The sequence below is a fragment of the Meles meles genome, chromosome 20, assembly GCF_922984935.1.
Source record: "Meles meles chromosome 20, mMelMel3.1 paternal haplotype, whole genome shotgun sequence".
NCBI lineage: Eukaryota > Metazoa > Chordata > Mammalia > Carnivora > Mustelidae > Meles > Meles meles.
Genome location: NC_060085.1, coordinates 2,812,564 through 2,835,214, shown reverse-complemented (window position 1 = coordinate 2,835,214; position 22,651 = coordinate 2,812,564). Strand labels below are relative to the sequence as shown.

At 64.9% G+C, this 22,651-nt stretch overlaps 2 protein-coding genes across 4 annotated transcripts; one reads left to right on the top strand and one right to left on the bottom strand.

Moving 5' to 3' along the window:
* The first annotated feature begins 1,041 nt into the window (after window positions 1-1,041).
* On the top strand, window positions 1,042-21,361 carry ZBTB7A (zinc finger and BTB domain containing 7A). 3 transcript variants are annotated; one of them, XM_045990902.1, is made up of 3 exons: window positions 1,042-1,755; window positions 11,340-12,622; window positions 16,259-21,361. In XM_045990902.1, the coding sequence occupies exons 2-3, from the start codon at window positions 11,355-11,357 to the stop codon at window positions 16,755-16,757; spliced, it is 1,767 nt and encodes a 588-aa protein (XP_045846858.1). In that variant the 5' UTR covers window positions 1,042-1,755; window positions 11,340-11,354; the 3' UTR covers window positions 16,758-21,361. The 3 variants fall into 3 exon arrangements, with proteins under 3 accessions (XP_045846858.1, XP_045846859.1, XP_045846860.1); XM_045990903.1 differs by lacking the exon at window positions 1,042-1,755 and adding an exon at window positions 2,879-3,007; XM_045990904.1 differs by lacking the exon at window positions 1,042-1,755 and adding an exon at window positions 7,544-7,675.
* Window positions 2,382-9,564, bottom strand: LOC123932806 (basic salivary proline-rich protein 3-like). Its single transcript, XM_045991431.1, has 4 exons — window positions 9,458-9,564; window positions 8,956-9,046; window positions 4,061-4,129; window positions 2,382-3,068 (listed from the first exon to the last, which is right to left on the bottom strand). Exons 1-4 carry the CDS (start codon window positions 9,562-9,564, stop codon window positions 2,382-2,384), a joined length of 954 nt encoding a protein of 317 aa, XP_045847387.1.
* Window positions 21,362-22,651: the final 1,290 nt, after the last annotated feature.

Below are 22,651 nucleotides of genomic sequence, written 5' to 3'. Positions count from 1 at the left end.
GGTTTCAGGCTGCAAGTCCTGGGGCTGTCACTTCCCCTCTGGGGGCCTCCCGGGTTTCCCCTTAAAGCCAAATTATTATTACAAAAGCCGATTCAACCCGTTTGGGTGTTGAAAGGCGCCTTTAATATGTTGTGCGTAGAAGTAATAAAGTACAAGGGGCGGTGGGAAGCTTTGGAGTCAGAGGACAGACTGACTTCACCTTACCCATGGCAGCGCAAGTTTCCTGCCTGGAAGGTAATGTGGTAATGATAATAGCAATAAATGAGTATAATGCGATTAGATGTTAGAATGGAGGTAAACAGGACCCCGGACAGAGCCAGCCACTCGAGAAGCCCTCTGGAAAAGGCAGCTGTGAAGCAGGTGCCCGCCCTCTCCGCGCAAGGAAAGGAGGAAGGGCAAACTGCGGCCCTGAGCCCCCCACGCGGCGGACCGCACCCGCCGGCCCTCCCCAGGCGCCTACTGTGTGCAGCGGGCAGCCGGCCGGGCCGGGTCAGGCTGTTCTCACCGCTCGTCCCCTCCTGCCCCTCCCCCGTCCCCCGCCGGACCTCTCCCACGACCGGAGAGGAAGTGGGAGAAATGGACAGGGAAAAAAGTTAGGTTAAGCCAACGCCTCCCCACTCCCCATCGCTGCCTCTCCGGAGCCACGCAGACCCTGGCGCGAGCGGCCCGCAGGACCCCGACGTCCGGGGCCCGGTGCCCGTCCAGCCCGGCGGCCCGCAGTTGGGTGGGGGAACTCGGAAAGCCGGGAAAACAACCGCCCAGCCCGCCCCTCGCCAACCCCTTCCCCCGCTACGCCCCTGGCGCAGCGGGCGGAGGCGACTCTTTTATATAATCGCGGGCAGGCAGGTTGGCTGCTTCATTTAGGGACCCGGGAGCCCGGCGGACCCAAGCCGTCATTCGAAAGCCCGCCCCCGGGTCCCTTCTGCGGCTGGGCAAACTGAGGCCCCGGGAGGGCCGGCGCCTGGCCCGGGGTCCCCGTTCCCTCGCGCCCCCACCCACCCCCAGCACCCCGGGCCGCCGCGACCCACGCCCGCGTCGGTCCTCGCAGTGCGCACAGCCCTCCCCGCCCCCGCTGCCATCCTGCCACGCCCCGGGCGTCGGGGGCAAAGCCCGCGCCCCCCCGCGCCCGCCTCTGCGCAGAGGCTGGGGGCCTGTTTATCTGGAGGCCCCCACCCCCCTCCACCCCGGGGGGCCCGCTCCCCCCGCGCCCCGGGGAGCTCTGGGGCCAGATAAGCTGGCAAGCTGGCACGGCGCCGCGCAGCGGGGCGGAGAGGTCAGAGGAGGGGGGGCGCGCCGGGGGCGGGCTGGACCCCCCCCCCAACTTGACAAAACCTAATAACAGCCCGGTCTCCCCGGCGCAGCAGGCGAAGCCCCACGGGAGGGCAGAGACGTGGCAAGAGGGGACCTGCCGAGCCTGTTCTGGCCTCCGAGGCCGGGGTGGGGGGGGCGGGCTGGGCGTGGGGGGGGGCCGGCGGCTGCGGCACCTTTAAGACAAGGGAGGACCCCTCTTGCCCTCGGAGAAACCAGGAAGGGAGTCGCGAGCATCATACGGGGCTTTGGCTGTACTGTACAGTTACTGTAGGGGCAGTGACGCCGCCGCCGCCGCCGGAGCGAGGGAGCGACGAGGGGAGAGCGCGAGAGGCGGAGAGCGAGAGACGCGGACCCCGGAGGCGAGCGGCCGAGGAGCCCAGTCCCAACTCCGGGCCCCGGCCCCTCGCGCCCCGGCCCGGCCCGGCCCCGGCCCGGCCGCGCGAGGTAAGTCAGCGCCCGGCGCGGCCCCCCGCACGGGGTGCAGGGCGGGGACGGCCCGGGGGCGCTGCGCCCACCTCTGCCCTCCCGGGAAGGGGAGATCGCGGAGCCGCGGACGTTCCGCAAGTTTCAGAGGAGGGGGTGGTTGGCAGCTGCCCGGAGGCTGGAGGCACCCTGGATCCCGAGCGCGGGGAGGGGGCGCCGCCCGGGAAGGGGGATTGGGGGCGAAGTGCATGGACTTGTGCCCCAGCGCCCCCCCCCCCCCGCGAGTGCATGGCTTTTCGGGGATCCCAGGCGCGCGGGGAGCGGGGGAGGGGAAGCGGGGCCGCATTGAGGGTGGGGGAAACCGGCGTGGGGAGATAGGGGGGCGCGTCGCGTGCTAAGTTTGCAGCTAGGTACTGGGGGTGCTCTCGCCCCCCGGGGGCCTATTCCGTGCTGCGTGCATACGTTGGAGTTGGCCAGGATTGAGCTCCATGGGGGATGGGGGGGAGGGGGCTGAAAAAACAGGGAGGGGGGCTTTGCAAAGGAGGGGGAAGGGGTGGAGTGTCCCGGTGGGCGGGAGCGGCCGCGGGGGTTTCTGGACGTCGTAGTCCCCACGCCGCTTGCGGCTGGCGGGTGGCGGGCGGCTCGGACTACACGTCCCAGGGTGCCTCGCGCCGGCGGCCCGCCGCGGTCCGCGGGTAGGGGCGGTGCGGAGGAGGGGCGGTGAGCGGCGGGCCGGCGAACCAATGGGAGCGGGCCGATCGCGCGGCGCGGCGCGGGGGCGGGCCGAGGCGGCCTGGGGGCGGGGCCTGAAGCCGGGCTCCCCTCGCCGGGGGCCGGTGGCGGTCCCCGGCTTCCGGCTGCGCGGCCCGCGGGCCGGCCCCCTCCCCGCCCCGGGGCCCCTCCCAGCCTGGTTGTGTAACCGTCCCCAGCCCCCCTCCCCTCGGCCCCCCGCCCTGGGGGGGGGTCACCCACCCGGCGCTCCCCGGGGAGGGCGGCGGCCCGAGCGGCCGCGCGGCGCAAGCGAGCCCGGGGATGCGCGGCCTAGTGCAGGCCGGGCTCGGGCGTGGGGGAGGCGGGCGGGCGGACCCAGATCCGGGGTAATTTGCATCGCCCTCCCCCCAGCCCGGGTGGGGATTGGCCGCCGGCGGCGGGGGGTGGCGCGGGGCCAGGCTCACTGCCGCCTCCCGGCCCCTCGGAGGGAGCCAGCCCAGCCGCAGCCGCCGCCACCGCCGCCGCCGGGGCCGGGCCCCCTCGCCGCTGCCCCGGGAAGGAGGTAGGAGCCCCCCGCGCGGGCGGCGCGGCGGGGACCCGCGGGCCGGGGCGGGGGCCGCGCGCTGCGGCCGGGGCGGGGGAGGGGGCCGCTTCCTGCCCCCGCCCGGGCCTGACTCAGCCTTGGGTGGGGGGACCGGCCTGGCCCCTTGCCCCGCCCGCGCGCGGCCGCACGGCTCCGGCCCCCGAGGAGGGGGCGGAGAGCACCCCTGTTCCCCCGCCCGCGCCCCCAAAGCGCGTGACCCCGTCTCCTCTGGCCCGGACCCCCCTCCTTCCCCTTGACGCCACCACCACGTGCGAACGCTGAGCCCCGGCAGAGGAGGGGGTGAGCTGGTGGGATCCGGACCCCTCCCTCGCTCTTCCTCCCTCCCTGGCTTGGGAATCAGCTCCCTCCCCCGGCCCCAGGCCTGGGAACCAGGCAGGGGCCTGAGCTGAGCGCTGGGGCCGGTGCACCCCCAGGCACAGGCCTTTGCGGGTTCTGGGAGGCACTGCCCGCGCTGGCTGGCTGCGGGGGAGCCCGGTGGACCGCAGCAAGTGACTGCTGTCCAACCAGGCCGGGGCACCTAGTGGGCGCCCACTAAATGTTTGGGAAATGCAGCCAGCAGTGGAGTGAGCGGCAGGGGGAGGTGGACAACTAGCCTCTCTCTCTCTCTCTCTCTCTCTCTCTCTCTGCCCCTAGCCAGGCGGCGGAAGTGAGAGAGGTGTTGGTGCCCCTTCCCCGGCTGTGCCCACCTGGTTCACCCATGGGTGGCAGGCTTGGTTTACTGCCCCCCTCCTCACTGCCAGCTGCCTCCGGGAGCAGGGCTGGCTGGAGAGGGCATCCGGGATTCCATGTCAGCCCCCCCCGCCCCAACAGGGCCAGGGCGTAACCGTGAGTGTGCCGCTCCCTCCCTGGGGGGGCCCTCCGCACGACCCGCCGATCACTTCCTATTGGCAGAGCTGGTCTTGGGAGGGGTCCGGGGAGTCCAGGCTGGGCCCTGCTGCTGCCGGGCCGAGGGCTCCAGGCAGGGGGCATTTCCCCCCGGGGCCACCCCCCAGTGGGGCCCCTGGAGCACACCGGGCCTGGCACTTGTCGGCTGGGCTCGGGGCTCTGTTTACCGCCAGCCATCGCTGTGGCGACGGGAGCCTAGGGGAGAAGGGGGGGCAGGAGCCAGTGACTGGGAGAGCGAAGCCCTGGGATCCGCATGCCTAATGAAGGAAAGAGGAGCCAACGGGGACACTGAAATTTTAATTCGTGGGTCACTTTGGGGGGGTATTTATTATTTAGCTCTGATTGGCTGCGTGGTGGCCAGTCAGCACCCTGGCCCGGGCCGGGAGCCACAAAACTCTCCGCGCTCGAGGGCCCCGGGAGAAGCAGTGTTAGGGCTGCGGAGGGGAGCTGGTGCGGCCTTTTCTCCGTGTGGGGTACTGAGGCCCCGCAGAGCTCAGCCTCCGTCCTGCAGGGCAGGCTCCCGACAGGCTCCCGAGACAGTAGCAAGCACCTGTGTTTGCTTTTTTCCTTGCTTTCTCTTCCTCGGGGCCCTCCGACCTGCGGCTGCTTTAGGCTGGTCGCAGCCCGCCCCCCCCCCCGCCCCCCCCCCCGCCCCGGCCGCCGTTGCCTTAGGAGGAAACCAAGGCAGGGAGAGGACCCCGGCGAGGGGGGCTTACAGCAGCCTTGGGAGTCTCTGGGAGCCTGTGTCATGGCGAGGGGGGGTGGGGACCGGGGCTCAGGGGCAAGCAGAGAGCAGCCCAAGGTCACCTCGCTGGAGCAGGGTCTGTCCACCTCGGTCCTGCCTCCCGGCTCAGGATGAGGCCCAACCTTCCTTCCTCTCAGCAGAGGGGCGCCCACACCCCTGTCTTCCAGAGGGCCTGGGGGTTGAGAGCAGACGTCTGGAGGCCAAATGGAGCTTTCCTGGGGCTCTCGAACCCCTTTGCACGAAGAGGACAGTGAGACCCAGAGAGGGCCAGCGAGGTGCCCAAGGTCACACAGCACAAACCCCTGGCCTCTCACCTCCCGGTCTTTTCTGGCCGGCCCTTTTACGACTTGCTGAGGCCTTTCCCACCCCCTTGGAGCCACAGTCCCGCACCTTGGCACCTTGGCCCCTGAAGGCGGGCAGGGCTCTGGGTTTTATGACCCATTATCCCCAAGATGACTGAGGTCACCTCGAAAGAGCCGAGGAAAGAGCCGAGTCTCGGGGCCGGCTGCTCTGCAACAGAGCTGGCCCAGGTCTGCGGGAGTTTCGAATGACGGCCTCCCGGCTGCTCTGTGACGTTGGACAAGCCCCTCGGCCTTTCGGAGTCTGGATGTCCCCCCTCGTAAAGTGGGGTTACAGGGTATTCTGCGGTTGGTGGCTCCAGGGCTGCCTGTGTTCTCGCTCCTTCCCTCCCCCGTTGAGGAAGCCCCCAGGTCAGTGCCGGGCAGCACCTGGATTCTGCTGGAGTGTGTCGCCAGCCCGGCCCCTTGAGACCCGCGGCAGCCCCGGCCCCTCCGTCACCTTGTGCTCCAGGCACCTGATGGGCCATAAACCGCCCTGCCACAGCCCTGGGCGGTAGGGACCAGAGAAACAGGCCTGGGTGGGGGCCAGTCCCAGCCTACCCCTTGCCTCACCCAAGGTCTACCTGGGGAGGTCACTACCCCTCTGTCCACCTCAGTCTTGCCGTCAGCCCGAGTCTCTGGGCCTGAGGGTTTGGTCAGTGATTCCCAGGGAGCGTCAAGGCCCGGGAGAGCCCCTCCTGCATCCCTCTCCTGAGGACCAGGGCTCCGGACTCCGGGCCTGCCCCAGGCTCCCCGTGTGACTTCAGGCAAACCTATCCCTCTCCTGGGCTATCACAAGGCAGCGCTGAGGGGGCGTGAGAATAAGCTGTCCTGGGCCCCAAGGCCCCCAGGGGAGGGGGATTTAGTCCTTTGCTGGTGCCCCAGGGCAGTGTGGAGGAGGGGGGGAAGGAGCCCTGGCAGGACCAGTTAGACAATGCGGAGCTCAAAGTCAGCTCTGTTGTGTGACCCTGGGCAAGTCCCTTCCCCTCTCCTGAGCCTCAGTTTCCTGACCTGTAAAGTGGGGCAGTGATTACAGACCCTGTGATGCTTGATGTCGAGAGGATCGAGATCAGGCCCCCCCACCCCTGCCCCCGGCCCGAGGCCGGAGTACCAAAGTGCGAAAGATACCCGCGGGGAATCTGGCGCTTGTGGGGAGCGTGGCCAAAGGACCGGCCCCTCCATCTGTCCCCCCAGCAGGCTGTGAACGGCCACTCAGTGGAAGTGTCCCCACCCACGCCTTTCTGGTTTAACTGGAAAACAAGGCCCGGTCCCACCTCCCATCAGGATGTGTTTGATGGGAGGGAACTTGGCGGCCTTGTGGGCACGGGATACTAGGGCCCCCCCGATAGGCCGAGCTCCCCTTTGGGGCTTGGAGGCTGAGCCCTCCGCCTGCCCAGGCTGGGGGCGGGGGTGGGGCTTATGCAGGCACCTCCTGGTAACAAGCAGGCCTCCGGGGAGGGAGGAAGAGGCTGGAGGGCAGAGGAGTCTGGCTCCTAGAGGCTCCCCAGGCCTCTGCCCGGCGTTTTGTACAAGCAGGTGCAGCCCGAGCAGGGGTGGGGTAGGCAGGGACGGGATTTTGCGAGGCTGGGCTTTACTTACCCCAGGGGATGGGAAGCTCGTTCCTTCTAACACCGTGAATGGCCTGTCTTCCTGGGGCTTCCTCTTGGAACCCGGAGCTGGTGTCAGGGTAGGCCTGTCACTTCCTGACCCGTGACGACACTCAAGAGCGTGGGAATAGGGTGAGCCTCAGGCCCACCCATGAGTTGGGGGTCAGATGGGATCCCCATGACCTCCTCGTCACCCCTCCCCCCTACACTTCCCACTGGGCCCGCAGCCTTCCTGCCTCTGGCCCTTTAAGGCCTGGGCAGGAAGCCCCTCCCCATTTAGGGCAATAATGGACACATAAAATGGCCGAGGGCCTGTTCGCTGGTGTCTGGCCTGGAGGGAGGCCTATGAGGACAAGCAGGCTAGGAGCCCGGCAGCCACGCCAGGCCCTTGGTGCCCCCCACTCCCTAATCGGGACGCTGCATTCCTGTCCCATTAAACCCCAGGCCGGGGACCGGGCCAGGCAGGGATTGGCACCAGGTCAGGGCGGGGTTGCCCATTGGGACCAACCTTGCAACACAGGCCGCTGGCCTGGGAGGGGGCGGGGGTGGCTGGGCGTGGGCCTGGCAGCCGCACCTGAGCACCAGACTTGCTGTGTGACCTTGGGTGGGCCACCCACCCTCTCTGGGCCTGGGCCTGGTTTTCCCCTCCAGGTGACAGCTCCTCTCCCCGGCTTCCTCCTGCGGCCTGCCCCCCCCCGCCCCCCCCCCCCACTCCCTGGACACACAGTCGGTGGGGAGGGGCTAAGTTCCTGCAGTAACGTTCAGAGATTAAGTTCCAAACCCCCCCACCCCCCCCACCCCCGTGCACAGGAGAGGGTCAACAAACAGCCCCATTGGGCCTCTGGGGACCATGTCGGCACACAGTAGGTCCCCAGGCAGAATTTGCCCCGTGGGGGAGAGCGGGACCCTGGGCCGAGAGCAGCCGCAGTCCCCTCGCCGCCGTCACGACCTCTGAGGAGACCGGGGCACAGAGACCCTGCGTTTTGCCCAGAGTCCTGCCGCTTGGACGAGGAAGAGCCGGGGCGGGCCCGGGCCGCTCTTGTGGCGCATAGTAGGTGTTAAGAGTTCCCTTTGGTTTCCTGTCATTCTCCTCTGCGGGTGAGGGGTGGAGAGGCCTGGACCCCTCACTAAGCTGTCCCCAGCCACCCCCCACCCCGCCAGGACTCCTCCAGGAAGATGTCACATGGCCGTTAACCTGGGCTGCCTGCCCCCTCTCCTTCCTGAGGGGTGGGGGAGGAGGAGGCCCGCCCCAAGCCTCGCTTTGCACCCTTGACCCTGGTAGATGCCGCCTCCTCTCCCCATCCCTCTCTCAGGCGCCCACCTCTGGGCCTTGGCCTCTGCCGTTCGCCATGCTTGGGACGCCCTTCCCACAGTCGTGGGGTCCTTCCTGGTGGCGCCTGCTCCTCCTGGGACCAGGGGGATGCACCTCTGACCTCACCCTGGGGCCCTAGCAGTTGCGTGGCAGCGGCTCGGGTTTGCTAGTCTGAGTCCCAGCCCAGCCGGTCTGCTCTGTCACCTTGCCCGGGTCCCCTCACGGCTCTGAGCCTCTCCTTGTCTGTAAAGCCCAGGGTTCCAGCAGGAAGGATGAAGTCAAGGTGCCCGGTTAGTGCCTGAATTAATTCCTGAAATGTCCAGGGCGCAGAGGAGGCCCCAGAAGGGCCGAATGCGGCCGGGGTTCTGCCGCCTTGGAAGAAGTGCAGCAAGCGACCCCGGGTTAGATGGGAGGTGGGACTGGGGAGCCGGGTGGTGAGGTGGGCGGGGCTGGGCGTGGGCTCTCTCCGGCGCCTGGCTCTGTGGTCTTCGGTTCATCCGGTTTGCTGCGCCCCTACTGTGCGCCCGCGGCGGCGGCGGCGGCGGCGGTGGTGGGAGGAGGGTGGGCGGGGAGCACAGAGAGAAGGGGTGCCCCACCTCTAGCCCGGGAGGAGCCTGCTGAGGCCTGCCCCTCTGCCGCCGAGTCAGCACCCAGCACCCAGCACCCCGGAAATCCCACAGGGACGAGCGCGGGGGCGGAGCTCTGATGAAAGATGGGCCTGGTGGGTGTGGGCCTGAGCTCAGGGGACCCCCCTCCCCACCTCCCGGCCTGGCCGGCGTGGGGGTGGGGCTTCCCGGAGGAGAGGAGTTTCATTGGATTGTCATTGCCAAGGAAACCGCCTCGTGTGGGGGCACCTACTAGGCGTCAGGTGTGAGCCGGGCCTGTTAGAGCGCTGGAAGCCCTGAGGCTCTCCGGGGAGAAGACGCAGGGCCCAGTGGGTGTGCAGACACGGCTCTTTGCTGCCAGGAACCCACCTGACCCAGCGAGGGGGCTCAGCTGTCTCCCCTCTCCTTGCTTACGCCGTCTTCTAACTCTGTCTTAGAGGGAGGGCCCCGGGAGGCCTGGGTGGGGGCCGTGGCCCAGGGCGTGGCGGGCAGGTGGCCTGTGTTCCTGGAGAGAGGGTGTGGGCCAGGTGTCTGCAAAGCCAGTTTAGTTTGCAGGGTGAGGGAGGAGGTGACGGCTTGTTGGGCTGGTGGCAGGAGCAGGGACGTGGGGGGCCGGACCCAGAGGGTCAGGGTCACCAGGCACCCCAGGCTAGGGGTCCAGGTGTGTCTGGGCCCTTGTGTTCTCTGTCAGTGGGGGCCATGCCGCACTCACAGGGCGGGGGGTTCCCTGGCCTCTGTCCATCCTCCCAGGCCTGGCCCTCCCGAGGACCTCGTAGGGTTATGTGGGGAAAGAGATGCTCTCGGACCCGGCGCAGACCCCGGGACTTGGCCCCGTGCCCCACACCAGTTCTGAGGCCCAAGCTTGCTTCTTCCCAGCCGGGTGGTTTCCAGCAGATGAGAAGCTGGGCCTCCTCACCCTTGAAGTAGGGCTGTGCGGGCCCCCTTGCCCTGCGGGCTCCGTGCCCGTGGGAAGGCGGGGGCGGAGCGGCCGTGGAAGAGGGGCTGCTGAATCATCTGAACCATCTCGGCCCGACCTTGAGGCCCCCAGAGACACCTCACTGTCCGAGGGGACGCTGGGGCACCCCGGTGGGGGGGACAGATCAGCCAGGGTGGCCATCTTGAGGCGGATCAGAAGGGGGTGAGGAGGGCCAAGGCCAGTCTGATCCGGAGCCCATCTGCCCGCTTGCTCCCCGGGGCCTGGGGCCAGACAGCAGATGGTGGCAGGGGGTGGAAGCCGCCATGGGGGCTCCTCCGAGGCTTCCCGGGGCTGAGCCTCTCAGAAGGGGTCAGCCCCCCATCTTCCTGCTCCCAGCGGCCACTTGTCAGCCTCCCTCCCTGCCAACGGGCTGGCGGAACTGAGGGGGAACCGAGCAGCTGGTGCGGTCAGCGGGAAAGAGGGCGGGCCGCAGAGAGAGGCATCCTGGGAAGTGTAGTTTGTGCCTGTGGCCACACAAAGGCCTCTGTGTCGGCCCCAAGGCCTGGACCCCGTCCCCAGGGCGGCCCAGGCTTGGGACCATTCCGCCGCAGCCTTGGGGCCGGCAGCACCAACCCTGGGCTCCGTGGCCCACCACGCTGGCCCCTCGAGGTGGGAGGGATCTGGGTTCGAGCTGTGCTGGGCTGCTTGGCGCTGGGGGCTGGCTCTCCAGAGGTCCTGGGAGGCGGAGGAAGGCACAGCTGTGTCCTTCTCCCGGGAGATGTCCGGGGGGCTCTGTCCCGGGAGCCAGCGGGCCAGAGGACTGTGGGTTGTGTTGGGTGGCTCGGGGCAGCTGGGGGCTCCCCAGAGAGGGCGGAGGGGTGCGGACAGGAGCCAGAGGGTTGCACAAGCGCCCGAGTGGTTGGATGAGTCACAGCCCAGGGGGAGGCGGAAAAAAGGAGTGGGGAAGAGGGGCAGGACGGACTGAGTGCCGCCCCCGCCGTGGCCAGCTGTTCCAGAGCCCTCTGTCCATTTAACGGATGGGGAGACTGAGGCCCGGGCCGAACAGCAGTGGCCAGGGTGGCCAAGAGTTGGGGGGGTCTGGGTGGGCCTGACGTGGACAGGAAGTCCCCGGCCCCCTGCTCCGCCTCTGCGGGGGTTCATCCGTGGCGGGCAGGGGAGAGCAGTCCCAGGGCCAGACTGTTTGGTGGGGGTTCCCCGGGGCCACCGGGGTTTGTTGTGATGTCCCTGGCTCCGCCCCCCCCCCCCCCCCCCGGGCACACCTACAGCCTGGTGATCCCAGCCTGGTCTCTGGGTCTCAGCCTCTCCCTTTCCCTGACTCAGAGCCCCCCAAGTGAACTCGGCCTCACTGGGAGGTGGGAGTGAGGGTCCGGGAGGCCATGAGGCCAGGCGGACACAGACCCTCTGGTCACGCACCCTAGGTTTGAGCTGGGGTGCAGCTGCGGGGCCGTGAGCACAGGTCTCCTCCCCGAGGCCTGGTTTCTGCTGCCCCGGGGGCTGGGGGCTCGGGTGTGCTGGCGCCCGGTGGTGGCTTGGGTCACTGCCGCCTGGAGAGGCCGGGGGCAGGGGCAGAAGCCAGTGCTCAGCTTCATGAGGAAGCAAGTCCCCGGAGGCATTCGTTGGGCACCTACTGTGTGCTCTCGTCCCACCGCAGATCCCCTCTTGGATGGGTCGTCTGGTGGGCCCCCTAGTGGAGGACAGGGCGCCAGGGTCCGCCCCCCGAAGCATCATCTCACCTTGATGGTGCTGAACGGCACCCCCCCCCACCCGCTTGGGCCACCGAGGCTGGGGGGACGGGCGGGTGAACAGCCCCGGGTCCCCGGCCGGCACCCTCACGAGCAGCCCTCCCTCCCCGGCGCTGTAGGTCTCGGCGCGGAAGATGGCCGGCGGCGTGGACGGCCCCATCGGGATCCCGTTCCCTGACCACAGCAGCGACATCCTGAGCGGGCTCAACGAGCAGCGGACGCAGGGCCTGCTGTGCGACGTGGTGATCCTGGTGGAGGGCCGGGAGTTCCCCACGCACCGCTCGGTGCTGGCGGCCTGCAGCCAGTACTTCAAGAAGCTGTTCACGTCGGGCGCCGTGGTGGACCAGCAGAACGTGTACGAGATCGACTTCGTCAGCGCCGAGGCGCTCACGGCCCTCATGGACTTCGCCTACACGGCCACGCTCACCGTCAGCACGGCCAACGTGGGCGACATCCTCAGTGCCGCCCGCCTGCTCGAGATCCCCGCCGTGAGCCACGTCTGCGCCGACCTCCTGGACCGGCAGATCCTGGCGGCCGACGCGGGCGCCGACACCGGGCAGCTGGACCTCGTTGATCAGACCGACCAGCGGAACCTGCTCCGGGCTAAGGAGTACCTCGAGTTCTTCCAGAGCAACCCCATGAACAGCTTGCCCCCCGCCGCCGCCGCCGCCGCCGCCGCCTTCCCCTGGTCTGCCTTCGGCGCGTCCGACGATGACCTGGATGCCACCAAGGAGGCCGTGGCCGCGGCCGTGGCTGCCGTGGCCGCTGGCGACTGCAACGGCTTGGACTTCTACGGGCCGGGACCGCCGGGCGATCGGCCCTCGGCTGGGGACGGGGACGAGGGCGACAGCAACCCAGGTCTGTGGCCCGAGCGGGACGAGGACGCCCCCACCGGGGGCCTCTTCCCGCCCCCCGTGGCCCCGCCGGCCACTGCCACGCAGAACGGCCACTACGGCCGGGGTGGCGAGGAGGAGGCGGCCTCGCTGTCGGAGGCAGCCCCCGAGCCGGGCGACTCTCCGGGCTTCCTGTCGGGTGCGGCCGAGGACGGGGACGGGGACGGGCCCGAAGCGGACGGGCTGGCGGCCAGCACGCTGCTGCAGCAGATGATGTCATCGGTGGGCCGGGCAGGGGCGGCGGCGGCGGGGGACAGTGACGACGAGTCGCGGGCGGACGACAAGGGCGTCGTGGACTACTACCTGAAGTACTTCAGCGGCGCCCACGACGGGGATGTTTACCCGGCCTGGTCACAGAAGGTGGAGAAGAAGATCCGGGCCAAGGCCTTCCAGAAGTGCCCCATCTGCGAGAAGGTCATCCAGGGCGCGGGCAAGCTGCCGCGGCACATCCGGACCCACACGGGGGAGAAGCCCTACGAGTGCAACATCTGCAAGGTCCGCTTCACCAGGTGAGCCAGCGGCGGGGGCGTGGCCGGGGCGGGGTTGCCGCGGGGGCGTGGGGGGGGTTGCAGGGGGCCCTTTGCCTCAACTGCAGGCGTGTGTGGACCCCTCCCCCACGTGTGGACCCAGCCGCGCGCACGCACACATGCACACAGCGCGGGCGCGTGCAGGGGTGGCGCAGTCCTGCCTGGAAGGGCGCTCCTTCCGTTTTTGGTCACCTGCCTCCCCTACGCTCCTCAGAGAACAGCCTTCGGGTGCGGGGGGGAGCTTGGGTGCTCACCACGGGGAGTGTGCGGGTGCCGGAGCCGAACCACAGGAGGCTTGAGGGGAAGGCACAGGGAGTCGCTCTTCTTCTTTTCCCAGGGGTGGTTCTTCTCTGCTGTGCTGGAGGCGGATGTTTGCCTTGGGAGGGGGTGGCTGCCCCATAGGGCACGGGGAGCCGTGTTATCTCCTTGAGTCTCCTGGGAGCCCTGGGGGCCTCACTGTCCTTGGCCAACATTCATGGCACACCTGCCCGGTGCTGGGCCCGGTCCTAGGTGGTGGGGACCCAGGAGTGCAGAGACACGCTAGAGGCCCTGTGTGGGCGCGGGGGCACATGTGAGACGAAGCCACAGAATTGGTATCATGGGTTGGCGGAGCTACAGAGAACAGAGTGGGGGGTGGCAGCTGTTTTAAACAGAGCCGATATCCCAAGGAGGCAGGGGAAAGGTAGCGTGAACAGCCGGTGCAAAGGCCCTGAGGCCAGTGGACTTGGTTGCAGCTACCTGTGGAGGGAAAATGGGCCTACAAGCCATGGGGCTTGGTCCCCAGGCAGGAGGAGTCCGAGGCCAGGCTAGGGGAATTTGTGATTGGATCTTAAGAGTCCAGAGCTGGCTGGTTGGGCCTTGTGGGCCAGCCCAGTGGGGGTGGGGGGCTGGCGTGCAGGGGCCTGGCCAGGCTGGGTGACTCAGCATCACCCCCTACCCCCACCCGCCCTGGGGTTCCCCCAGCCACGCCCACCCAGGCTAAAGAAAGAGGCCATTGTCCCAGCTTCCCGGCCCTGCCCCATGGGGACAGGACAGAGGGGCTGACCCCTGGCCCCCTCCCCAGCAGGCCAGGAGAAGAGGGTGTGGCCCAGACTGCAGGGCCTGGCATCCCCGGCGAGGAGCCAAGGGTGCTAGGTGGGAGGGAGGCAGTCTAGTTGGTGGCCCAGCTCCCACCCCGTTGGTGAGCTTGGGGTCTCCCTCTTTCTCCAGACAGGAGTCCTAAGGTGGCTGTGGGCCCTGCCCTCAGGGGTCTCTGGGCCCACGAGCAGCCTGATAGAGGCCCAGCAAGCCAGGGTCTGGAGAGCTGACCAGGCTGAGCAGAGGCCTGGAGCACCCCCGCCACACTCCCCCAGCTCCCCTAACCACAGGCCTGACGCAGTTTCATTCTGACCTGCTATACTCGTGGGTACCCCACCCTGACTCGGGCTGATTCTGTTTGCCATTCGGGGAAGCTGAGGCAGGGAGAAGGTCCCTGGGCTGTGCCTCTTCCCCCATGTGCCCACCTGGCTCCTCTTTGCCCCCAACCCAGGGCCCCAGCCCCCACGCCTTCCTCCAGGCCAGGGAGCCCAGGGGCCCCTCTGAGTCACACTAGAGAGTTGAGTAAGCGGGGCCTGTGGCAGCCGGGGCTATAATTACCCGGACCAGGGCTTGGGGTGACGAAACAGGCTGCTTCCACCCCCACCCCACCACTGTGCGGCCCCTGACCCGCTGTGCAACTTGGGGCAGGTCACTTTCCCTCTCTGAGCCTCACGTGGGGAAATCTCTGTGCACTGCTTGCATAGTCCGAGCCCCTGCTGTCCCCTCTGGACCCTGTCCCATGCTAGGATCCGGGCAAGGCAGCTGGAGGACCATGTTAGCAGACTTTGGGTGGGGTGAGAGGAAAGGAACTTGGCGGCTGCATCCCCTCCCTCACTGCTGACAGACCCGGTCAGTCCAGGGAACGATGAGTTCACTTTGGCCTGAGTTCCATTGATGCACCTAGAAGTAATAAGGCTGGAGAATAGGCAGGAGTGTGGTTGCAGAGGGCCAGGCCTTGACCCTCAGAGCAGTGAGGAGTCAAGAAAGCGTTAGAGCAAGTAAGGACACCAGCTCTGTGGGTGATTCCAGAGGGGGGGACCTGGGGCTAGAGGAACCTCGGGGAGACCAAGTCTCTGTCTGAGGGGTGGGAAAGCCTTCCTGGAGGAGGAGGGCATTTGAGATGGGGCTTTGAAGGATGAATAGGAGTTTGCCACTCCTGGATCTGACCAGGCTGGCCACATGTGAAAAGTGAGAGACCCAGTGTATCTCAGACTTAGGGTGCGAGAAGCTGCAGCAAAGGGTGGTTGCTGGCCAGGGCTCCCGAGACCCAGGTCTCTGCCCCTGCCGTGTGGGTCCAAGCAGGAGCCCTCTGCTGTGACTGCAGACCAACATAGTGTGGGAAAGCATCGTGTGAGTCACTACTGTGATTTTACATTTTCTGATAGCCACATTTTAAAAAAGTTAAAGGAACGGGTGAAAGTAATTTGAATCATACTTTGTATCCTTTTTTTTTTTTTTTTTACACATCTAACATGTAACCAGTGTGCCAAATCATAAATGAGGTTTTTTACGTTACATTAACCAGATAAAGTCTTCCGGATCTGGGATGCGTTTTGTGCTTCTAGCACCTCTCAGTTCGGACAGGACATGTTTCAAGGGCTCAGGGGCCACATGCGAGCAGTGGCTGCTGGGGGACAGAGCCGCAGCTGGCCTGAAGTTGCTTAAGGCTGATACGCTGACCAGCTTTGGGGGCCGAAAGGCCCCAGGTTGAGCTAGGTCCACGCTGTTCCCTACAGGGCAAGATGGGCAGGCAGGGATCCCGGAGTCACCCCGACCCTGCTGTCGTGGGGCTCATGGTCCAGTCAGTCAGACAGATGAGAAACGAGGAGACTGGCATGAGAGTCAGATGGTGGTGGCATGAGGGACATGGGGTGGGGGTAGAGGCGGTATGTAGGGGGTAGAGGGGTCTCTCTGAGGAAGTGACATTTGAGCTGGAATTTAGAGGTGAAGATCTGGGAAGAAAGTGCTCCAGGCATCGGGAAGGGCACATGCAAAGGTCCTGAGGTAGGCACGTGCTTGGCGTGTCGCTGTGACAGCCAGGACACCCAGGTGGCCGGAGCCGGCCAAGAGAAGCAGAGGTGCTGGGAGAGTCCATGGGGCCTGCGGGCCGTGGGGTGGAGACTCATGGCCCCAGGATGCAGGACGGCGGGTGTTAAAAACCAGGACAGCTGGGCCCCCCGTCTGTTGCCAAACACCCCAGCATTCCGCCTTGTGCCCTGCAGTATATGTCAGACCCTGGAATTAGGGCCTGGTGCCCCCCGCAGGCCCTCCATAAAAGTCCCAGGGGAAGCGCTTAGATTCCTCCTTCTGTGGCTGAGAAAAGGGGTTCAGAGAGGTTCAGCCGTTGTCATGAGGCCACACAGCGAGCGGGGTCCGAGGCCCGTTTCCATTCCTGTGGGCCCTCGGTGCCGCCCTCGCCCCGTAGCGCCCAGCACTGCCCCCGCTCCAGCGCCGATGTCTCACATCCCCAGCCAGGCCGGGGTGGGGGGGGGCGGCCCCCCCCCCCCCCGCGGTGCCGCTGACCCGTCGCCCCGCCCACAGGCAGGACAAGCTCAAGGTGCATATGAGGAAGCACACGGGCGAGAAGCCCTACCTCTGCCAGCAGTGCGGGGCGGCCTTCGCCCACAACTACGACCTGAAGAACCACATGCGCGTGCACACGGGCCTGCGTCCCTACCAGTGTGACAGCTGCTGCAAGACCTTCGTCCGCTCCGACCACCTGCACAGACACCTCAAGAAGGACGGCTGCAACGGCGTCCCCTCGCGCCGCGGCCGCAAGCCCCGCGTCCGGGGCGGGGGGCTCGGGGGGCCCGACCCCTCCCCGGGGGCCACCGCCCCGCCCGGCGCCCCGGCCCCGCCCGGCTCCCCTGACGCCCGGCGCAACGGCCAGGAGAAGCACTTTAAGGACGAGGAGGAGGACGAGGAGGCGGCCAGCCCCGACGGCCTGAGCAGGTTGAATGTAGCGGGTGCCGGCGCAGGGGGAGGCGACGGGGGCTCGGGGCCCACCGCCGACGGCAGCTTTGCGGCCGGACTTGCCTGAAAACCAAAAAGAGAAAACAGAAACCCGAGAGAGAGAGAGAGAGAGAGACAGAGAGAGAGAGAGAGAGAGAGAAAATCACCCACCACCCCCCCAAAAAACACAAAAAAAGAAAATCTATCTATATACAGATATCTATATCTATATATATATATACAGATATATATATATGAAACGTCACAGAATCTAGGGTAGTGCTTTTCTCAGATTTTTCTCCTTCATGATGTTCTCTCCCTCCACGGGGACCCTCGCCCCCGCTCCGGCTCCCCATCCCCCCAACCCCGTCGATGGGTTTCGGGGCTCACTTTGGGGTTTTTGTGGGACACAGATGCGGAGGCCCCAGACGTCCCCTGACACGGAGTCTGGGGTCCCATCTGAGGCCTGGTCAGGGCCCCAGGCCCCAGGTGGGGGTGAGGGTGGCCGTGGGGGGCTGGGGACGGGGTGGGGGGTGGGCTTTTGTTTTCCTCCCCTCGCTGGTTTCTACGAGTCTTTCAGACAGGACCTTAAACGCTCTCTGTCCGCTGTGAGTGGACGTTAAAATGTACCCTGTCCCCACCCCCCACCCTCCTTCCTCAGGGCACTTACTAAGTGGGGGTCTCCCCGCCTCCGTCTCCCCAATGGCCTCCCCGCCTCCCGTTCCTGCCTGTGGTCCTCTGCGTCTCCTGGCCGCTGTGACACAAATCTATTTATTTCCAGGCCTGGAGAGAGGGGAGCCCCCCGGGGGTTGGGGGGGGCGGGGGCACCAGGGCGGCTCCCAGGGGCTCCCGCCGCCTCCCTTCTCGGCACTTACACCCCGGCGGACCCCCACCCCCACCCCGGACCTCCGCTCAGGGCGCCCCCCGACCCCCGCCCCGCCTGCGCTCCGTGACGCCCAGACCCCACGAGACGACGTTTGGAGATTCGAAACTTTTTTGTCTTCACCCTCCCCGCCCCTGCCCTCTCCCCAAGTTTTTAAAGCACTTTTTAGATTTTTTTTTCCTTTTCCTCCTTAAAAACAAAATTTATATATAGATATATATAGATATATATATAAAATATACTTTCCTCAGAGGAGCAGACAGCAGTGTGGGGCAGACCAGCCCAGAGCAGAGGGAGCCCAGGGTCTCGTGGTGGCAGGGAGGAGGGGGGGAGAGTCCAGAAGTTCCAGTATCACAAAAGCAATAAAAACAAGATTTTACAAAACGAAAGGAAAAACAAAAACAAAAAAAAAAAAACAAAAAACAAAAAAAACCAAAAAAACATAAAAAAAAAGACAACCAACCACAAATAGAAGTCTCGGCACTTTGTAACAGAACGGGTACTACACTTTATCTTAATTCTTAATTTAAAAACATGTTTACAAGTTGCAACCAACTTCTATGAAAAGTCGAAAAGACAAAAAAAAATAAAAATAAAAAATAAAAGAGAGAGAGCGAGCGAGCGAGAGAGAGCGAGAGAGCAAAAAGAAAATTCCTAAAAAGTCAATTTATTTTTGTACAAAATAATAAAAAACAAAACCCACCACAGATGCAGAATCCACTTCTGTTCCCCGAGGTGAGGAGGGGGTCAGGAAGGCACGGGCCGGGGCTGAGGCCGTCTTCGTGCTTCCCCATGGGGGCCTGTGCTGCAGGCAGGACCGAGGGGTTTTTGTGTTTCTGCCGTGTCCCCCGGCCCCACCCCCCTTCTGTCCCTTTTTGGTTCCGATCTGGAGATGTCTCGTCACCCGCCAGCCGCACGATGGCCAGCCCGTGTCCGCGGGGGCCCTCCTTACTGACTCCCCAGCTCAGGGATGGGCCCGAGAGAGGCTGGCCTTCCGACCAGCCAGAGCAGCCCAGCCCCCCCCAGCACCCCCCACCACAGGCCCCTGCCCTCGCCCCTCGCCCACTTCGGGGCCCCCCGCCCTCCAGCATGGCCGCCCTTCCTTGTGGCCACCAAGGAGCCGCCATCTTGGACATGCCATCCCCGTCGAGGTGGGTGACGGGGCCCCACCTCCAGGGCCTTACATTCCCCCCCCAGGCACCCCTCTTTTTATTCAAAGGCACTGACTGTAATCTGGGGGCTGGCACCTGCCTCCCCCCAGCCCCTGGCTCCCCAAAGGCCCGGTACCGACCGAGCCACAGGCCACGGACAGGGGCCAGGGCTGGGGGGACCGTGTTGCCAGAGGCCAGGGCACCCTCACCCCGACGCCCTCTCGCATATGCAATGCCTAGCGTGGGACCCTGTAAATAGACGCTCTGCCAAGCCGAGACCCTTCCCCATCGAAGCCCAAGGTGAGGGGCCCCTGCTCCCCCCCCCCCCCCCCCCGCCCCGCAGCTGCTGGCCCATCTCCCCATGCCCCTTGGCTCTGTGACACAGACCCCCGTCTTCTCGTCTTCTTTTTCTTTCTTTTTTTTTTTTAAAGGGAAGCTTCTTAAGAAGGCAACTTTCATCATTGTTTCTACAGGATAGTTTTCGTGTCTCCCCCCCCCAAGCCCATCAGCCCCCCCAAATGTCTCAGGACTGCCCCCCCCCCCCCACCGAGGGGGGTGGCAGGGAGCCCAGGGTGGCCTCGCTCACACTCCCGTGTCACGGAGTGAGCTCTTTTGGAGAACCATCTGTGGAGGCCAAGCAAGAGAGCTCGAGCGCCCAGGCCAGGGACCCCCCACCCCACCCCAGCTGAGAGGTTCCCTGAGGGAACAGCCCTCTCCCCCTCCCCCTACCCGTATACCCCCCTTGCAATAAAACCAACTGAAAAATCAGCTGTCGTCCTGGCCAGTGGGGGCGACTGGACTTGGGGGATCAAGGCCTCTGGGACTATGGCGGGGGGGCAAGGGCTGAACCCCCGCCGAGCACACTTTTAACAAACTTCCTCGGGAATTGCACTAAACCCCTGCCCCTAGCTCTGAGCTCAGCTTCTGACAGCCCTGCCCACCCACTCCGCCTTAACCCTCTCCTGCTGCCCGCCAGCCCGTCCTAGGGGCCGCAGGGTCTGCATGGGCCCAGCGCCGGGACCCCAGCCCCCCCCAACTCTGCGCAATCACATACTGTATATAGACGTGGATCGATTTTATTTTTATTCTTTAAATTAAGGTCGTGATAAAGTGTTGCCAAAGATACTGCTGAATTCTCGCGTTTCAGGAAACAAACAAACAAAAAAAAAATTTTGAGGGGGAACGTGCTGACTGGTCAGAAGGGACACAGCAAAACGTTTTTTTGTTTGGTTGTTTGGGGTTTTTTTTGTGTTTTCTTTTTTTGAGGTGTTTTTTTTTTTTAACTGCCTGGTACAAAAAAAAAAAAGAAAGAAAAGAAAAACAAAGCGAAATTGTTATTTCCATCATCTTGGTGAAGTTGTGTGGCTGTGTGTTGTGCGCGCGTGTAAGAGTGAGGTCCCGGACTGGGGCTCTGGGTGGGGGGCTCCGGGGGGGCTCGGGGTGGGGGGCTCCGGCTCCCCCACCCCGAGCCGTCCACCAGCCTATGGGACCTGGAGAGAGAGGTTAACACCCTTGCTACTGCTCCCTGCCTAGGCCCCCACCCCAACCCTGACCCTGCCTTTTGAGATTAAGGAAAAAAAAAAAAAAAAGGCAAAAAAAAAAAAAAAAGAAAAAAATCTTAAAACCCAGTGAATGTAAAGTGCCGGAGCAGGCCCAGTCGGGCTCAGCAGGCCGTACCAAAGTCTGCCCTGTTGGGTGGCTCGCCCAGGAGACCCTATGTGGCCATCTCATCCCGTTCCATTTGTACATGGCTGTCCCTTTGCTTCCTTCCAGGGGGGAGGGGGGTCTCAGGTGGGAGGGGAGAGACCCCAGTCCCTTCCAGGGCCCTCTGGGGAGTCTTTGCACTACTGAGACCCAGTGATGGTGGCGGGCGTGCGGGGTCGGGGTGGGGTGGGGGGCAGTGGCAGATGTGTGGTACAAGGGGGTACCGAGGCAGGGGCTGGGGCCCGGGGAGCATCCCCCCACCCACCCCAGGACCGAGGCAGTCCAGGCAGCCGGGATTGTAGGAGGCCAGAGAGAGTGAAAGGCAAAGCAGGACAAAAAAATTTAAAACCAACAAAAAAAAAAGCAAAAATCCTATTTTTTGAGAAAGAAAGATATTTATATTTGCAGTTTTATTTTAAAAAAGTTATTTAAGCTGAGGAAGCAGCCTTCCTGGAGGGGCGGCTGGCGCAGGACGGGTCAGGGCCTTGGGGGCTCAGGGGCCCCGGGAGCCATAACCTCAGAGTTCAGACTAACTCGCACTAAGTACATAGATTTACACGGGGGGTGGGCGGGGAGGCCCCCGTCCCGGAGTCGGAGCTGCCTGGAGGCCACGGCCAGGGGTCCGGATACCCCGGTTCCCCCCTGCCCCTCCCAGGCCCAGAAACAAGGTGCCTTGGACTTTGGGGGGCCGGGGCTGGTGAATGGGGGGCAGGGCGGCGCCCGGGGGCACAGAGCACAGAGCAGACATTCCATAGACTGTATCTGAGAGTCTTTATAAAGTGTGGGAGATTAAAAAAAAAAATCAATTGATAAAAATGCACTTTTTGGGGGTGGGGGGAGAAGCTTTAAAAGTAATAAAAAAACAAAAACAAAAAGACAAAAGATGAAAAACCAGACAAAAAAAGTCATTTTTCTTGTACATAAAAAAACCACTAAACGCAGCCTGTTACGAAAGCTGCCGCCTCATTTGCCTGATTTTGATGTTCTTTGTGTTTTGTGGGGTGGGGGTCTGGGGGTGGGGGGAGGCTGGGGGGCGGGGACGGAGGGCCTTGGGGGCCCCATCACTGAGGGTCCAGCCCTCAAGCACCCACACCATGCTCAGCCTGACCCTTCCTGCCGGGCCTGGAAGCTGGCCTCCGGGCTCCCAGGCTGGGTGGGGATCCCCAGCACTGGCAGGCCTGTGGCCCCTACAGAGGAGGTGACCTGCACGCCCCCAGCTTGGGCAGATGGCACCAGGAAGGGGCCCCGGGGGCGGGCAGGGAGAACTGGCCTGACAGGCTTCTCGGTCACCTCTAGCTCCTCGGTTTCTGGAGACCGGGGGCAGGGCGTCTAGTTGGGGAGCCCCAAATCTGCCAGAGGCCCTGCCGGGTGCTGTCCCACACTGGGCCCCATGACACGATCAAGGATCTGTGCTGACTGCTGTTCCCCTGACATGCCCCCAGGAGGAAGGGGGGCCGCTGCCCACCCACAACGAGGGGTCCCGGACGGTAGCTGGGTCGTGGGAAGGGATTCGGGGTCATGCGCGGGCCGGCGGCTGCGGCCTCCACTGTGGGCTGGGTTCGGTGGGACCAGGGGCCTGAGGCAGCCACCAGCCCACCAAGGCCTCTTCCCACACGCCCTGATGTCCCCCTTTACCCGCCCCCCCCCAGCTAGGAGGGAGGGGTTTGCTTTTAATTTAAATAGTATTCACTCAGGACTCATCTTGTAAAACAAGGGGTTTCGGCATATTCCAGGAACCCACCTCCTTCCAGAACATTCCATTACCCCAGAAACCCATCCCTGTTAGTAGTCACCCCTACACACTGCCCCACGAGCCGCCTCCCCGTCCGTGGAGGAGCCTGTTCTGGGCATGTCACATGTGTGGACTCACACCCCGTGTGGCCTTCTGTGTCTGGGTCCCTCCCTGAGCCTCGTGGGTTCGGAGTCTGGTCCCGGAGCCACTGGGAGCGGTTTGGGAGCCCTGTTTGCGGCCAAGGGACGTGCCCGCACGTGGGGGACACCCCTTCTTTATCCGTCAGCCTGTCTCTGGATGCGGGGCTGTTTCCACCTTCCGGCTGCTGTGCACACGTGTGTGCGGGTTGATACATGAACTTGTCTCGCTAACCTAGGACGGGACCGGCTGTCCCACGATCACTCTGTGTTTCCCCTGGGGAGGGGCCGCTGTCCTGTGCTCTGGGGCGGCTGCCCCACTTTCCACTCCCGCCGGGCCGCGTGAGGGTCCCGGTCCCTCCGCGTCGTCGCCGA

What these genes read in the sequence shown, in the direction of transcription:
- LOC123932806 (XM_045991431.1), bottom strand. Translation starts at nt 9,564, where the DNA reads ATGGTTCAGATGATTCAGCAGCCCCTCTTCCACGGCCGCTCCGCCCCC. An exon ending in CGCACAGCCCTACTTCAAGG is followed by an intron (nt 9,047 to 9,457) that starts GTGAGGAGGCCC and finishes CCCTCTCTCCAG; the next exon opens with GAACACAGGCCACCTGCCCG. An exon ending in AGACAGAGTTAGAAGACGGC is followed by an intron (nt 4,130 to 8,955) that starts GTAAGCAAGGAG and finishes CTTCTCCCCTAG; the next exon opens with GCTCCCGTCGCCACAGCGAT.
- ZBTB7A (XM_045990902.1), top strand. Translation starts at nt 11,355, where the DNA reads ATGGCCGGCGGCGTGGACGGCCCCATCGGGATCCCGTTCCCTGACCAC. An exon ending in TGCAAGGTCCGCTTCACCAG is followed by an intron (nt 12,623 to 16,258) that starts GTGAGCCAGCGG and finishes CCCCGCCCACAG; the next exon opens with GCAGGACAAGCTCAAGGTGC.